General features: G+C 41.7%; 1 protein-coding gene across 2 annotated transcripts in view; it reads left to right on the forward strand.

Moving 5' to 3' along the window:
- LOC146816744 (b(0,+)-type amino acid transporter 1-like) overlaps nt 1-18,801 on the forward strand; it is a 292,580-nt gene that overhangs the window by 266,943 nt on the left and 6,836 nt on the right. For both annotated transcript variants that reach the window (XM_085610623.1, XM_085610622.1), the window contains exons 4-5: nt 2,547-2,671; nt 7,521-7,608. In XM_085610623.1, the coding sequence (XP_085466749.1) occupies nt 2,547-2,671; nt 7,521-7,608 (213 nt within the window). The remainder of the gene's footprint in view (nt 1-2,546; nt 2,672-7,520; nt 7,609-18,801) is intronic.

An 18,801-nucleotide genomic window follows, 5' to 3' on the forward strand; every position in this document is an offset into this window, starting at 1 on the left:
CAGAAAGTTTCCCTTTCCCTGCCTAAAGTCTCTGGAGATGCATTTGCATGAGCTTCAACTTTCACCTAAAAGCTGAAAAGCTACCTTGAAGAGGCGTGAATACAGCACCCAGAGCAGGAGAAATTCCTTGTGTCCAAGGTGTTGTGTCTCTTCCTCCGGCAGGATGACCACCTGGACTGTGCCCAGGAACTCAATTAATTTCAAAGAGGCTGACCCTGTCACAGGCAAATGTTAGCTGACATTAGGGAAGGGGCCTCTTTTTGTTCCCCAAGTCAGGCAGGCGCCAATCCAAGTGGGAGATGAGCCACCACCAGCACTGGTTTAGAGTGTTTAGAGTGACCACAGGTGAGGGGTTGCTCATTTCCATTGCCACACCCCTGTGGTGGCACGGGAGCCCTGCTTAAGGGAAGAAAGGTTCTTTCATCTCAGTTTTAGGGAAAGAGGGACACAGAGAAATTGTCTGCAATAGGGCACAAAGGAACTGCTTAAAAGTGGGTAGGGTTTTTACCTATGGGAACATTTACCCCATCGGTTAGGGAGTGGCCAAGAGTTTACCATGCCCACTGGCTGATACCAGGCATGAATGTTGTATCCCCAGTACCCTCCTCAGAAAACTTTCTGGAACTGTGGAAGAACAAAAGAGAAGTGAACCTGCTGTCTGTGACCTGGGAAGAGCCTAGAAGACTGGGCCTGCTCTCACTCTTGTACCGAGGACCAAGGAGTGGAGTCCAAGGGTCATATTCTTACTTTTTGTTAAATCTACAGGGACACAACAAGAAACAAGAGACCTTTTGTGCAACTGCACAGCTGACCAGTCCCAACCAGACCTGCCCTTGACCCTGCTACCGAAAGAGCTGTACCTAAGGTCCTGTAGCCTAAGCTTGTGTCACAATGTACTCACCCTAACATATCCTGATGCCTGGGAATCAGCAACATTTTTGCTCCAAAGACCACTGGAGGACCAGGACCAACCTGCCAAGTTGATCCAACAAATGTGTGTTGCTGCTGGGGCAAAGATTCAGGTTGCTCCCACTCTGAGATTTTCTGCAGCAGCAAATTTGATTCAGCTAGACCATGCAGAGAAAGTATACAGCCTTGTGGAGCACTCTTTGGCTACAGCCTGCTGCTGAAGGGACCCTCCTTGGGCACAAAATTCTAATTTCTCCCACTCTGAGCTTTCCTGCCAAATGTCAATAGCTTCACCAGGCCCTTGTCCAGAGGCTATCCGACATTGTGGCACCCTCTTCAGCCAAAGCCTCCTGCCTTGCTCGCTGAGGATTTTTGATTCCAGAGACTAAGTCCAAAGGTAAAACTTCAGACTTGGTCAACCCTGGTTTCTGCATCCGATCTGCGCTCTATTGCATTCACCCTTAACTTATGATTAGTTACTGATCAATCGCAACCAAATGATTGTGGTTGGTGCTTAACTCTTTTTAGCACATTTTGAACTTTAAAAATTCAGTTCTCCAGTTTCCCTTATCGTATCTTTGTCATTTTGGTGTCATTTTATTTATTAAAATGTACTGTTTTGTTTCTTTATTAATTTTGGATTTTCTTGTGTTTTGTTTTGATTTTATTACTGTTTTGGTACTGCATAAAGACTTTACACATTGCCTCTACCTTAAGACTGTCTGCGCCATGCCATGGCTACAAGGGGTTTGAGCTCAGGTTTATTTAGTGACTTTAGTGGTTCACCCTGACAAGGGTTGTGGTTATTACTCGAGATGGGTACTCATTCCCCTCAACTAATACCCCAATTCCTTACAATGTCTGTTGACATTCATATAATAATGCAAACCTTGCTGAGAAGTAATGGATCACTTTCATTAATAGTGAGTATTAGGAGATGAGATTAGATTATCAAGTGGGGATTTACACACTTCACATATGGCACATAACTCAACCAGAATCGCATGATTTTCAGCCAAGCTTCCCAGCTGGGATTAGAACCCAGGGATTTTAGGGCCAAACTAAGCTAAGCTGCTAAATACCATTGGAAAGTATTATTTTATGTTATCGAAGATTTGTATAGCGCTAAATTACAATTAATATGGCCTTGAAGCACTATCAAAGTGTTTTTTTCCTCTCATTTGTATTGATTTTGACTACACCCAGAATAGCTCACAAGTGGCCCCACGTCATTTGTGACACCACCAGCTAGCCAGTACATTAATTTTACCCCAAAACACTTTGCATGCTGGCCCTTGCAGGGCACTTTTAATAACTGAATAAGCCAAAGACAAGCCCCTTGAAGTTTTATTTACTAATAGTCCATGGCAACCTGATTTTTTTCTTTCAAACAGGACATGAGGTCACTTGGAACCTATGTCACGTGCCCCTTTGGTGATCAATGTCAATTATCTGCATGCCAATTGTAAACGGTTGTTCTCGTTGATACCTTCTTTGCTTTATTGCTTTACCAGAGCAGACAGATGGCAAAAATTAAAATAAATATTAACAAAATGTTGATTTCATATTTTTAGGATGTATTTTAATGCATTGCAATGTTTTTAATATTGCATCTACTTTTCTTTTTTTAAATTTAGCCTGCAATTCTGTCGATGATCCATGTGCGGCGCCTGACTCCATCCCCTGCCCTGATATTCACAGCCATTTCATCTATAATTTTAATAATACAGGGCAACTTCAGCAGCATAGTCAACTACAGCAGGTATGGCCAGCTCCTCTGTCTAACGAAATGTAGAAAGACATAGTACTATTGTCAGAGGTGCAGAAATATGGTGGCTTATCTCGTTTGTGAAAAGCTCAATGAATTAGGAGTGGGGCGGGGATCTGTTACATTGTGATTCAAAATATTTCCTATTTTTTTCTTTACCTTGAAACTTTATTTTTATTCTTTTATTTTTTTTTATTTTCTGAGCAAAGACAGGTTACAGCAATTAGACAAAAATGATCATAGGCATAAATACACTACAAATAGTGGATATTAGCCAGATTGATCATAAAAATACAGACATAATAATTCATAATCCTATAGAAGGCATCTGCTATGGGAGGATCACAAAATCCTAAATACCATACGGAGGGGTAAGCAGTTTCATTTAATAAAAACAGTCACAGACACGCGATCTTAAATCATAGCTGATTCAGTTCTGCTGGGAGATCCAGGCTGAAAGTGGCCCTCAAATCCTATTCCACTTGATCTTTCCCTTCCTGCCTCTTCACACATACAGTGCTATCTCTAGCTTATAAACATGCAGGAAACGCCCTTTCCATTGCTGGAAGGTCGGTGGTAGCGGATCCAGCCAGGCAAAAGCGACACACAGCCTGTAGACTGACATAGCTATAAAAATTAGCGCCTTCCCATTTCTCCCAACTTGCTCGTCTATTCCTAATAACATAATGTGGGGAGATAGTGGAATGTCCATCTTCAACATGTCTTGTAGAAAACCAATTATTTCCCTAGCTGTTAATTTGAGGCAAGGGCATGTGGAAATATGCAGACCAAGTCCGCTCCTTCCACACTTCACCTAAAGCACCAGGTCCCCTCCACTTCCCCCCCATTTCGCAATTTTTGAAGGTGTTATATACAAATCAAACAGGGTTTTAAAATGCTGTGACTGTAAGCTAGCAGAGCATAATATTGAGCCCCCCATTGCTAATGATTCCAGAAACAAGGAATCTGAGAGCCCTAGCCTGACCTGCCACTTCAGGCTGTATTCATCCAGATTGTCTGGGGCCTCCTCCAACAGGCAACTATATATCTGTGAGATTGAGAGGCTCTCGTCCATTATAAATAGTTCCATTAGAGGGACCCGTGAAAAACCTGACACTCCTCCAACTTTCTTGTATAAAAAATCCCTTAATTGCAAAAAAATGTCAAAATCTCGGGGGCCAATGTTGAATCTTTACCTGACAATCTCGAAGGGCGACATATGATCTCCAGTCAAAAGATCCCTTACCCTGCCAGAGACAGCCTTTTCCCACCTTGCCAGACAGTCATCTTGCATGGTCAGTCATTATGTATTGCAAGATGTATAGTTCGCTTTATACCTAGATCAACTCCTGGAAGACTCTAAAGATATTGGTGCACATGCATCAAAATAGGCAATTGCGATTCTTTAATTGCGATTTTTAAAGAATCTCACTTCAAGAATCGCAATTGTCTATGCATGTAGGAATCGCAAAAATGTTTGCGATTCCTAAACATTCCTTAATTGCGACTCACAAATTGCGAGTCGTAATTAAGGAATTGCTACCCATTCATTCCTATGGGCCTAGAGGCCCATAGTAATCAATGGGAATTGCATACACAATTTGCGAGTACCAAATAAGTACTCGCAAATAGCCATGCAATTTCAAGGGTGCCAAAAGGACACTCTGTTGCACCCCTGAAATTGCCATGTGACTACATGTTGCACACACACATGCCACAAGGGCATGTGTGTGTAAAACATGTAACTTTGAAAAATGCACTTAAGTGCATTTTTCAAAGTTTTCGCAAATTACCGTCCAGTTTCATTTTACGGTAATTTGCGACCCCTAATAGCGAAATCGCTATTTCAATTTGCATTATGCATTGCATTTAAGGAATCGCAAATTGTGATTCCTGAAATGGAATTGCAATTTAAGTAATCACAAATTTTGCGATTACTTCAATTGCGATTTTTACATTTGGGATGATGCATCCCAAATGCAAAAATACCGGGCGCAAAGGAGCAGATTCTGCAAATCTGCACGATTGCGACCGTTTTTTTGCCTTGATGCATCTGGCCCATTATCCCTGATACATCGCACGCCATTACAACACGGTCGTTACAACAACTCCGTTGTTTCATCGCATACGATTACATCGCAAGTTGTTACAATGACTTGCTGTAGGAGACAGAAGGTGTTGGATTTACAACCCAACACCTTACCTGCTGTTGCACAAACTGGAGTAGGAATAGTAAATTATGTTATTTTTAAGTCCAGCGCGCCTCCTCCAGCAAGTCGTTGTAACGACTTGCGATGTTATTGTATGCGATGTAACACCACGGTTGTTGTAACGACCGCGTTGTAATGGCATGCGATGTAACGCATGCGTTATAATGACATATATTCATGTTTGACAGACCCCGGCCTGGTAGGACTGTTGGTCTATGGTGGGTGCATAGCTTGCTATTGACTCTGGAGTTCTAATGTATAGTGCTCAGGTAGAAAGCTGTGACCCACCATCTCAGGCCCCAGATCTCCATCACAGTGCTGTACATCATCACTCTAAAAACTCAAATTACACATCACGCATGGGTCAGCTCACCTATAGTCCGCAATCTGTGCATTTTTAGTTGTCTAATAGGGTGTGGAGCTGTGCTGCAGGGCGTGAAGAATCAAAAGTGGCAGGGGGAAAAGATGTGGGGTGGCAGTCTTACACCTTAATGGGTGAGGCTCCCCTCTGGTGATCTAGGATTGAATTATAACTCTGCACACCTAAGTCCTCCTTGGGTGTACACAACATTCTATGAGTTCTGGCTTGGACATAACAAAACATGAGCATTAGGTTTATGATTGTTGCTTGACTCTGGGGTGAAGGCCTTGAATTTAGATTGCAAATATCCCCATCCAGTGGTCACTTAATTGTAGTCAATCTGCTGACGAATATCCACCTCACCTTCGAAAAACAATTATTTTGTGGTAACATTCTTAACTAAGGGGAGGTAAAACAATAACCCAAGTGCTTGCTGCAGGGCCTGATGAAATCAAAAAAAGAACCACCAGACCTCGACCTAGCAACACAAGCCCTAGCCCAGTCGGCTGATCTCAGGAGCAGCGCCAGTTGGACAGTAGTTCACAGATGGGATTAGTTGTCAGTCAGCTATCCACTTCTGACCCCAGAAATACGGATTTAAAAAACTTCCATATCAATGACAAACCAACAAATACGTATAAAAATGTATGTAGCACAATCACTATCAGGGTTTCACTTATGCCACAACCGCAATAAGGATTCTTACCCTCTAACAAAGCTCCTCAATTAGTGCTACCCTGGTGTAATATTGGGGTGCTTAAGCAGATGACATACACTATTTTGGCCTGTCTCCCAAAAAATGCAGCACTTCATTGACTCTTTTATGTACTACTTTATTAAATGTTTTAAATGAATATTCTGTAATGAGTAACAGGCATAGTTTCCCAAGTTGGAATGTGTGACCACACACACACCTATCTATTAAAGCAACTCCCTAAAAAAGGGACCACAGTATTTGTGAGACTTCTAAACAAACAATGCGTCCTCTGCACATTGTAGTCGTGTAACCTCTTCTCCTAACACATTTGGATTCTGGTGGGCGGCCAATCTCAATGGCTCTTTAGCTATATTAAATAGGTGGAAAGAAACAGGACAATGCTGCCTTGTCCTCATCCCGAATAAATGTTTTTCTCCCAAAAACTATTACTGCTGTTTTTGCATGTTTATTTAGTATTTTCATGAGACACTGAAATCCCTTACCAATCAATCCCTCTCCTGATCATGATCAATTTAGTGACTCAGATCTTGACTGACGAACCAAAAACATCCATGGGATGTTTTGTACAATCTCTCTCTTTCCATCCATCCATCCTCTTTCTCTCCTCTCTCTTCTCTTTCTGGTCACTTTTTCTGTACCTTCCCCCACCCTTCCTAACTTTCTCTGTCTCTTGAGTACTCCTTGTGCTTCCTGCAAATACCATCGAGGAGCTGGGAAAGTGACAGAGGCAGCAGAAGTGGCCCTGGGCTTTCACTGCCGGGCCCTAAGTGCTGCAGCACAGTGGGGAAATGCCTGGTGTAATAAATAGCCTATCCGGCCTTGCAGTTGATCAAATGCTTTCTCTGCATCTAAACTAACCAATGCCATCCAGACATTTTTGGTTTTGTCCATTATGAGCACACCCACTGCATTCCAGAAATGAAGACTATAATAGCAAATATGTTCATTAAGTCTTAATATATTGAAATTTGCCCATTATTGTCTCCCTTAGCTACATGACTTCCCACCCAGAAAAGGGGCCTTTATTGCACACCTCTTTTGTAGAAAACATGTACTGGGCAATAGAAGCTCCAAGGACAAATCTGACAAAGAATTCTAGACCCACAAGATAACTAATTCTACTAAATGAGGCTAAACATTTTAGGTCACTCTGCATAAGTTATGGAGTAAGTTGCAAGACCTTCTAAGGCCTAGTGCTTATAAAATATCCAAGAACACCTGCAGTATCTCTGAACTTACAAAGGCAAGCCTTTGCCTGCAGTCAGATCAGGGCACTTGATCCACACTTTGTTCTGGGTAAATCAGCCAAATTTACATGGAATTCAAAATAGCTGGATTATTGCAGATATCATACGTCGGTGTCAAAGTAACACAAACATGAATCAGATAAGCTGCGACAAAGCATGTTTAGATAAAGCAGCAAGCTATTTTATGCTAAAGATTTCAATGCTAACATTTTCAGAATGTGTTTTCTTAAATGCCATGGTCGGATGCTTTGAATAAGAAAATATGTGATAAATTATGTGAACCTAATTTTATGTTTTGTCTTTGAAGTATTTGCACCTGGACAATATATGCTGTAACTGTTTCAAGTCTGCTCTACATGAAAATTAAGAAGCCTGATATCCCACGGCCATACAAGGTAATCATAAGAAGTTATTATTTCTGAACATTTAAATGGAAACCTGTCAAGCTAACAGAAAATGTAACTCTTTATTGAACACAGAAGTATCAACTGTTCCTCATACATCTATCTGATTGGACAGCAGTTCAAAGCCATCTGTAGCTGGGAGGTGTAAATTGTCAAAGGCATGCCTGCTACCAATTGTTGACATAATATGTGCTTTCTTTACCATGGTTTGGCTATCCTTGACTTAACATTGGCCCATTCGTGACATATTGTGGGCATTTGAGTTGACCTTCTAGTTATCCCTAGCACAAATGTCAGCATCAAAGACATATTTCGGGCAATCTTGGTGATATTCTGGCTATCCTTGCCTTAATAGTAGCCAATCCATGACATATTATGGCAATTCTAGCCAATGTTCTGGCTACCCCTGGCATGATGTTGCCCATCCATGTCGTATTATGGGATTTCTTGACATTATTCTAACTACATCTGGGGTAATTGTGAGAGTCCACACCACATAATGGGCTGCATTACTGTTAGACGATTATGATAAATGGATATAATGAGCAAAAGCAGAATCTGTCCACGTGTAAAAGTAGTAAAAATGAGTAGATGGTGAAAATGAAGCCTGGCATTTGAGGGATAAACATCATATATCCGCAAAAACAAGATCAAGTATGCCGAGACATAAACTGCTGTATTTCCTTCATGAAAATGACAAACTGCTATTTGTGAGAATTGGTTGTTCTTATGCACATTTAAAATCTGCATTTCATAGTGAAATATCTATTCTTTCAGAAAAAGGTAAACATATTTATGGGAAAATACTGCATTTCATTACAGAAATTTAAACTTGTATTTGATGAATATTTTTTGTTCAAATCCGGAGGTTTAATGCTGATTTGGGTTATTTGGTACCAGACAGTACTTACCTTCATTAGTTGGGGTAAACTGTCTGATCCCATAATTCCTGTTATTGAGCAGTAGCACTGTGTATGATCCTGTGAGATTTGCATGTTTTTTTTTGGTCAGTGATTGTAAAATGTATACTACTTTTTACCACATTGCCCATTCCAAGTACAATCTCAGCCATAACATAGGACTGAGAATCTACACTGAAGAGTTCGAATGGAAAAATGAAGTGAAAGAATACATTTGTAAAAACATGTGACGTGTTCACATATTTCACCTACCTGTAGCTCTTTATCCAGCTTTCAGGACAATTGCACTGAAAAATACTCTGCCACCATGTCATGCTCTTCAGGAGGGTGATCCTCAACACTCTAGTGAAAGATAAGGCTTGGCTGAGGCACCACCAAGTAATGGAAAATGTAATTCAGAAACTCTAGATTCTTAGCAAATTTATCTGGATGTTATGCTGTAAAATGCTAATTTAGCCATATTTTTCAAATTCATCTAAGAAAAGACCAGGCTAGAGGAGGTCAGGCGTGCTAGCTCTCCTTTCTGCTATTTGAGATAGGTACACATGCCCTATTGCTTTTAAAGTTTATCAGCTGGATCATTTCCACTACACAGGAGTTAGAAGAAGAAGGCAGGTTACATTAGAAAAAGGAAACAGTGGGATAGTCAAATGCAGATGCTTTGGTATGCAAACTGTTAAAGCACGAGTTCATATAACGCTGGCACCATTGTCCTGATAAACTATATCAAGCGATTGCAAATCCGATAGGTCTTGGTGTGAAATGAATTGTCTTTGCCAATGCTTTTTGGGAATGAGAGAACATCATGTATGTGCACTCATCTGCAGCAGCCATCTTTGAACAGGTATATTAAAATGTTACAAATTAAATTAAAGATGACCGCATTAAAAGCATTTGTAATATTTTAACAAAACCTGTCAAAGACGGCTGCACGGGATGCTGCAACCACGTTTTAATGAGTTTATAAAATAATACAAACCCATTTATAAGTGCTAGCCACTCTCTGTGTGTGCACTCACTTCATGAGCGGGCATCTTGAAATGGGTAAAAACAACTTTAAGGCGCACAATTGCTGATTCTGTCGTTGGCGTAATCAGGGCCGGACTGGCCTTAGCGGGCACCGGGCAATCCCCCGGTGCGCCGCACGGGTGGAGGCCGGTTTTGGGCCACTGGGGGCCGTTTTTGTTACAGGGCCGTTTTTGCAGCATTGCTGCAAAATCGGCCCTGTAACAAAATCGGCCCAAAACCGGCCCTGGCAAAGAGCTCGGCGGCACCCCCAAGTCCTGGGGGGCGGGGGGCCGGCTGAGCACTTTGCCAGGGCCGTTTTTGGTTCCCAGTCCGGCCCTGGGTGCAATAACAGTGGCGTAGCCAGAGCTTTTTCTGCCCTGGACAATCCCTGTGTTAGCTGCCCGATGACGGGTGAAGCATGTAGGAGCGGCGGAGGGGAGCTGGCGACAGACGACAACGAGCGGGGGGAGGCGACAGACCACGAGGTGGAATTTAAAAAAACAGAAAACTTGTGCTCGCCGCCCCCCCAAAAAACAGTGCTGCCATGTGCAGACTGCCCACTAGCTACACCACTGTACAATACATTTTTCAAAAAACCAAAATGAAGCGGGTAAGTACTATTTGCCTCGTCAACCTTGCCAGAGCTTGCCTACTGGATTGTTCCACATTCCTTTTCTTAACCGTTAGTTGCACCTCCTTGCTGGGATTCCCTAGCGGGGCCCACAAAGGGCATTACTTGGGTGTAATTTGGGCAAGTTAGCTCATGCACGCATAGGGCCTGATTCACAAAGGTAAATGTACATTTTTGTGTAAGTTTACAATTCTTTACAATTCACAAGTACTTTATGAGCAGTATCTTTACAACTGCCGAATCTTTTTATGCGTGGAGTCTCCGCCATGAGTGCAGAAACTTTTCAGTCGTAAAGATGCTACCTGTAAAATTCCTTTGTGAATTGCAAAAAATCATAAACTTACACATAATGTAAGTTTAACTTTGAGAATTAGGCTCTTAGTATTTTGATGCAAAGACTGATCTAGTAGGTTAGTCAGACTGGGCTTAGTGTAAGAAAGAGCACCCCTAAAAGCTGGCACTAATATGAAGAAATGTTTAATTTCTTCAAACGTTCCACAATTTACATGTGCGGAAGACAGCACACATACAATGTGTGGAATGTTTCACAATTTATTTATATTTATTTATTTTTGGTATTTATAAAGCGCAACACTCATCCCGTGGGATATCACGGCGCTGTAAGAAAATAATTTGTCTTGACGTAGCATTTAGTACTTGAAGGGTATGCTTCCATTACAAATCCTTTGCACACACCTCTGCACCATGGTGCAAAGGTCATGTGTTGCACTAAGCAACCTTTAAAGTGCGCCAGCCCAGGGTAAGACAACATAAATATGGACCAGCAGTACTTTCCCCCACTTGTGCAACACAGCGTAACAACTTTGGTTGCTGTGCTGTTAATCTGCCCCTTTATGTGCATTCCTAACCTGTACAGTCTTAACCCTCGTACTCTCAGGCATTGGGCAATTAAACTGAAAAATAATCTTTCTTTGTTATTTCTCTCTACTTACCTCACCTCACCTCTTCTATGTTAATCCTCTCTCTCTACTTCTCTATATACCTTCATCCTCTCTTTGTATCTCATTTCTCTTTACCTCATCTTTGTCTACGTCACTTTTCTCTCAATATACCCAATATACCTCACTCAACTTCATTTATCCCCTAACTCACTCCTTGACCTTGCCCCTCTCCCTATCACTTTCTTTGCCTACAGCTGTCACTCTCGATACCCTCCTGCTACTCATCACTCTCCCTGTACCTAAGTTTTTTTTGCCACCAAACCTCCTTTTATTACTCCTCCATCTGCTTCACTTCTTAGACAACCCCATCCCTATATTACTGCTCCTCTCTAGCTCTCTCTCAATGTCTCTACCACCTTACCTCTCTACCTCGCTCTTAGCCCTTTCTCCACCTTACCACTCACCTCTCTAATTTCTCTCTTCCTCTCACAACTTTCTACCTCTGTAAAAACCCAAACTCTTTTTCTCTATTTCATGAATGCCTTCGAACACCCTCTTTTTGCCCTACACCACATTCTTCTTTATACCCTTTATCTTTTTCTCTAACTTTCTCTCTACCACACTACTCTCTTTACCTGGCCCGTATTTCTATATCTCTTCTCATTCTGCTCTCTCGCTACCTTATATCTCTGTTTTGTCTCAAGTCTCTCTACCTACCTCTCTACCTTTTACTGCCTTTACCACTGTCAATTTCACCTTATTTTCTTTGTTACCTCTCCCTACCTCATCCCTTTGAGTAATTATCTCCATTACCTCGCTCTATATTTCCTACTCCATATCTCCATTTCACTCTAAAACGTTCCCTTTTCTCTCTCTCTATCTTTCCTTCTTGCTACCACACCTTTATCAATTTACTTTACTTCTCTTCCTGCCTTAATTTTTCTTCTATTCCATCTCTATCGCCACCTCTTTCTAAAGCTACTCTCAATTGCTATCCTGTACTCTTTATGCTTCTGTCTATTTAGTCTATCCTTTATGGTGCTCCATCTCATTTCTTTTACTCAGCAGTCACATGTACCTGTGTAGCCAGAAAGGTAAAGGGGAGAAGAGGGTCAAAGAAGGGAAGACAAACTAGGAGGGTCTTATTAGATTGTTACCCATGGAATGTTGGAAATTCTCAGAGCAGCACTTTGTTTTCACTGTTCTAGCATGAATACCAGTAGTGAAGGGGGTACATTTGTGATTATAAATATTTGGAAAGTAAAGCAACAATTTGAAGTGCTATATGCATTGCTCATTTTTCTTAATTTCAATGTATGCCCTAGTCTAGTAAACATTTAATAGGGCATCCTAAAGCATGTTTTTCCTTCAATGAGAGTAACACACTGACTAGACGCCTATTTCCACATAAAATGTTGTTGAAAGTAAAAAAAAAGCTAAATCCAAACGCAAAAAGAAATAAATTTATTAATACCTGTTAAAGCTTTCTTTTGGGTACTATCTGGCTGGCATTCAGCAGGCCGCTTGAGCTTGCGCCTGTTATCGAGAGTCCCCGTTTCTGAAGGTTTATTAATTCAATATTGTTCAGCATTATGAGGGTATTAATTAGCCCGAAAAAGGGTAATAAATGTAAAGTTGTTCCAAACTATATATTGCCCAGGGCCCCACAAATCCCTAAGATGCCACTGATCCCTACACAGAAATGACTGCAAGGTGCCACTTATATGTGGTCTTCTCATAGTTTTTTTTATGGACTGCTGACCTTTTGCAGTTAGAGGCAAAGGAAGGTAGGATGATTTGAGCAGCGTAAACCGATTTGTTTTTATCAATGGCCAACTACCAAGGTGCGCAGGTTCTAAAGCCAACAACCCAGCTGCATTCTGGTAGTCGTAGTTGTTTTTCTATTATGAATCACAGACGGCAGAGAATTAATCTGGGGTGGTGAGCTAAGTGCACGTGATATGGAAAAAGTAGCCCAGTTTTTGGGAGGCCACAAATCAAACGCACAGGGCGTCAAGTTGTTCCATGTGTGTGAGAGATTTTCCCTATCCCATGACAGGTCATTCATTGCTTTTACACTTCAGTACTTGTGTGAGTTGATTCATGACGAGAAAAGGTCACCCCAGGGCCTTCAGTGCAAGACGACCTGATATTAAAGAGGCGAGGCTCACTGGCCATCTCGCACCTGACAATGAAGCAATATGAGATCACCAGGTATAAATAATTTACCGAGGATCATACAATGTATTTAAGTGTGGATGGCGGATAAGAACTTTGGTCACTTGGTTCCATATGAACTACTCATACCACGAGACCATATTTTGCCATGTATTGGTCATAGAGGATAATTATGTTCACAAATTACACAGACAAACTCAGACAGGATTGTATCTCAAAGTCTGTTATGAAGCACGGTGGTTATACTGAATAGGATGGTACCTATGTTGGAATAGGACATCTCTTTATTAATGTAATAACTGCACTTTCACAATTGCTTTATTAACCTGCTTGCTTTCTCAAATTTGCTTGAAAATGCACCATTTTCCCATTCTTCTCTCAAAATTGTCTCAGGGGGAGAACCCCCCTGAAGCCCCCTTAGGATGTTTGGGCTCGCTCACTACGCTTGCTCACCACGGTGCACTCAAACACAAATGTTATGCCTCACCACTTTCAAATGTCACCAGCCGCCACTGTGTGAGACCCTGATATGTTCAGAACGTGGATTGTATGAAAAGGATGAACAGCTTCCCCTCAGCTATGACTCTTTTATTCAGAGTCAGAAAGAGGCGGGACCTGTAATCAAATAATATCGTTAAGGAAAAGAAGGGGCATTCAATGCTGAGTGCTTCGGAGTTGAAAACAACGTGGCCCACATTTACAAACATTTGATATTACAGAAATGGCCGCCTAGCCTTTTCTGTGATGTTAGATTTGCAGCACATACCTGTATATATTGGGCAATAAAACTCTTGTGCAGCACCGTGGACTGGTAGCAGAACAAAGACATAACAGGTGCATTTGTCATGTCCATATTCAACCGCATATCTCTTAGTGCTATTGACAGAAAACAGACGTTTATTGCTGCCCAGCTCAATAGTATTCATTTAATTGAATTGGGAAAGATGAAAGGCTGAGTGGACTTGCCAGGATTTGAACCTCTGCTATGTAATCAAGCGTAGATCCCTGAAATAGATTTATTAGTACACCCAGCCAGACCCATAAATGTATGGCCTTGGTAATATGATGGTTATTTATTGTGGCCCTAGGCCATAAAGCACCTACCTCCTGCAGGATGATTACCATTATGTTTCTGTTGAATCAGTTGCGACAACAGAGCATGTCAGCATGTTGGTCCAACAGTCAGTCCAGTCCCCGGACTACTGTCTGACCCTGGACTAGTGGTGTGCCTAAAGTTGGACAGTTTGGTGTATCTGCTGGGATTCCTCAACACCTGCCTTTTAAAGTCCTTGACTTGGTTTTAAATTGGAGTCTGCTGTTGCCAGAAGACTGCCTGTTTGTGATCCCATCTATACCACTGTGGTAGCTAGACCCACTATAAATTCAAGTACTAAGGGAGTTTGTTCATTGGGATCTTTGGGCAGGGTCTGTGTGGTGTAATTCCTCTTGCCCAAGAAGAGATGCTGGGGATGATGCAAGAATACCTTGTGGCACCTCAGAGAAATTGTCTGCCTCTTTCGGTATGGTCTGAATGTTGTTTAGAAGATGTGTGTCTTATTGCTTGATGTCAGTATATGGCACACAATGTTGCTCAAATTTCCCTATTTCTTCAATAGTGAAGGCAGTGTATATAAATTAGCAGGTCCTGAAGAAAGCCTTTTAATCCAAAGATTGTCGATCGTGTAAAAATGGTATGAAGTTTTACCGTATCTTATAAATTACAATTGTCTGTAGCATGATATTAACATGTTAAGATGTTACTATTTTCATTCACGCGTTCACTGTAATAGCAAAACTTTAAAAATATGGAAAGCAATTAATAAAATTGTTTACATATAGAATTTCATTTACATTTGTTACCCCTCTTTTCATCACTGTACAGTCGCACATCTTGTATAAAATGTACTTTTATGTGTGTATTCTTATTTAAATAGGATTATTAGATATATATAAAATGAAAGGCAAGAATTGGGAGCACCTCCTAGATTGGAATCGACCAATTAATATATGTTTTGTACTCTGTGGGTACCAGTTGTTCATAGATGTTCAACTCATTCGCCTTGGTTTGTTGACCCAGCTCTCAAAGTGACAGAGAGGTGTGCACATTATTATGTGATTTGTTTTCAAACATATTCTTTGTTGATATGAGAAAACCTGACTGATTCAATTTTAGCATTTGTCGGATTAGCGTGCCCACTTATATAACACAGTTTTGATTGAGTACAAAAGAAATTGAGGGTCAAGAAACATGGTACCCTTATCCTAGATTGTTTCCTTTTTTACCGTCTCCTAGTGACCTTCGCATGTCATACGGTTTGCTTCACATATGATATAAGTCATTGAACCTTTTGACTTCTGTGGACCCCAATTAAACATTGCTGGAATTCAGGGACCACCACTGAATCATTATTGGCATTCAGGGACCCCCACTGAGTCATTATTGGAATCCGGGAACCTCAGCCTTAGCAATTTAGAAGACTTGAATCCCAACATAATACACAAAAATACGGAATAAAACATTGATCAAACAAATATACAAAAGGTGAAATATTATATTTTACTTACAAATATAAAAAAGAAACATTAGAAACATTTTCATTGGCATTTTTTAGCTTTTCAAAATTCAATTGAGGCCACCCATTGTCCATACTGCATTCTGTTTGATGCACTTGAAATGCTCCCACCAATCAATCTGAGGATACAAACTTCATTTTTAGCCTTCAATTTCAAATTCCTTCACATTTACTGAACGTCTTAAAATTTTAACTTTAAAATGTTTCTTCATTATGTATATACACTTTATTAACCTGTAAATAATTAGTTTTCTAAGCAGTCGCAGGCCCCCTGAGTAGGTGTCATAGACCCCAGAGGTCTCTGGACCACAGGTTAGCAACCAATGGGATAGGTAGAAGCGATTGGGACAAAACGAGTGGAAATTAACATGTTAGGTGCAGTAAGAAATGTTCCTTTAGGATCATAGCATTGTACTATCCATCTTCACCAAGTTACTGTGTCTTCCTCGAAGTATACACAAGAGTATAGCCAGATGCTCAACAGGAAATGACGGGTGACATAGGCATCTGTACATCAATGCACTGTCACACACGTTCTGTTCAGTGACCACTAATACATAATCTTGGATTGTTCTCCTGTAATCATAATAACCATTGGCGATGCTCTTGATCATGCCCACCATATGACCACTGGCTTTTTTGTTACTTTTTTACCCACAGATAACATTTGGCCCTGGCATCCTATGTGTCTGTAACATGTGTAATTACACAGAAATGACACATTTTGTGCAAAGTATCACATTCAGCTTACCCTTTGTGCCTTGTTTCATTTGGTCAGGTCGCACTGCTTTAGTAACTCTGGATTAGCACAGAGGGGGTGTGTGCTGCTCCCTGCCCTGTTAGGCCCTCTTACCACAGACTATCTGGACGTAGCACAAATGGGCGCAGAAGCATTTGGCACTGAACACGAGTCCGTTTTTTAATGTAAAATAAGATTGATCATTACTTAATTTGCTAAAAAGTAAGTGCCAGGGACGGAGGCCATTGCAGCTTGCACAACCCACTACCCCTGCTGGGTTACTAAGTGCCAGTACCAGTGTGTTAGAAATGTTGGTTGACTGGGGTGTAAACCAGTTGGGGAGAGGAGTTGACCTAACGGCCAGGGCGCTCGACCTCAGACCTGGGGAACTGGGTTCGAGTCTCGGTAATGACGCTGAACATCCTGTGATTCTGGGCAAATCACTTAATCTCCCCGTGCCTAACAAAAAAAATGAATGTGTGTCCTCATGTAATGTAACTGGTGCTATGTAAATCGCTCTGATACCTGATTGGATTCGGGTCAAGTTCGCGCTATATAAAACTCAAAAAAAAAAATTAAACAAAACAACATCAACCACAATGTTAGTCAGGTTAAGTATCAGGCAAACCCTAAATTAACCTTTTGCTCACCATATGGCAGCTTACCACAAAGCAGTCAGGCTTAACTTAAAGGCAGTATGTAAAGTATTTGTGCAACACTTCAAACAGTAAAACAGTAAAAACACCACTCTAAAAGATTCCACACCAAGTTTGAAAAATAATTACGACTTTAATAAATAAAACAAGACCAAAACAACACACATCCAATAAGTAGAACTTGAGATACTGATTTTTGAAGGTTTTAAGTGAAAATAGAACTAAGAAGCTCAAAATGCTAAAATGGGATATCTGGTCACGCCAGACCTGGAAAAAAACAAAAGTTCAGGTAACTGCGATGGAGTGCGGGCTGTATACAGGGAGCCAAATAGACTGCTAAACAAAAGTAACTTAATCCGAGGTTACGGAAGGTTCCATGTTCTCTAGTCAAGAATGCTTCATGCAGCAGAGATGATTTACCGGTACCGAGATGCAGCAAGGCTGCTGTATGAGATCCTGATGCGTCAATGTCGAGGATCCTATCGACGGGGCTTGCAATGCGAAGACCGGTGTCGAAGATGTGTTGTGCAATTGAGGGGATGCATCTGCTCTAATGAGCAGGGAAGCTGCAATGCAGAGTTTCAGCATCGTCCTCAAGGCTGCCGTCCACGGGCATGCAAGGAACTTGTGCCAGGAAGAGCGTCGCACAGTGGTGGTTCCGAAGGCGATGGGTTGAGTACGTCCATGCAGCAGCGGCAATATGTTGCTGCGATCCATGCAGCAGTGGTGATGCACTGGTTCTGATCCATGCATCAGCCGCAATGCGGCGGTTCTACAGAGGATGCTTCGGTTCTGGTGGAGAAAACATTAGTCCAGATCTGGGGTGGCATCACTTGGCAGGGCAGCCTCATGGATGGCAGAGTCCAGGTGCAGTAACAGGGTGGTTGGAAGTCTAGCCCTTGGAGTCACTCTGGGTTCAAGCGATGCAGGTCCAGTCCTTCTCACCCACGCAGAACAGCAGGCAGCCTGGCAGCACAGGAAGGTAGGGGTCCAGCAAAGCAGCAGTCCTACAGAGTGGCAGTCCTTTCAGCAGCACAGCAGTCCTCACAGGTCCAGAAGTGTACTGAAGAGGTGGTGTCAAAAGTCAAGTACTTATACCCAGTTGGGCCGTTGAAGTGAGTAAGATTTCAAAGACAGGCCTTTGAATTACACTGATGTCCGGCCATTCCTGCTCTAGCTCCAGACTCACTAAAGGGCGTATCTAGCCCTTTGTGTGAGGACAGGACTCAGCCTATTCAGATGGAAGTGAGGCTTGATCTAGATCCTCCCATGATGGCCCATCAAATTACACCTAGGCTCCCATTGTGTGTGGAAGTCTAGGGGGAATACACAAGGCCCAACTGTCACCCTCCCCAGACATGTGATCAGAGACAGGCAACAAGTACCAAACGACTAATGTAAGAAAATGCCAACTTTCTAAAATGTTCAATAAAGCAGCGGTGGGCCCCATATCACACAGCTAGATTGGGCCAGTAAATTACAGGAAAAATTAAATATCTAGCTGACCATTTATTGTGCTGCCAACTATTTAACAGACTAAGACCAAAATCACGAATAAGATGATCTACATCATTTAA

Source organism: Triturus cristatus, chromosome 6 (genome assembly GCF_964204655.1).
Source record: "Triturus cristatus chromosome 6, aTriCri1.1, whole genome shotgun sequence".
NCBI lineage: Eukaryota > Metazoa > Chordata > Amphibia > Caudata > Salamandridae > Triturus > Triturus cristatus.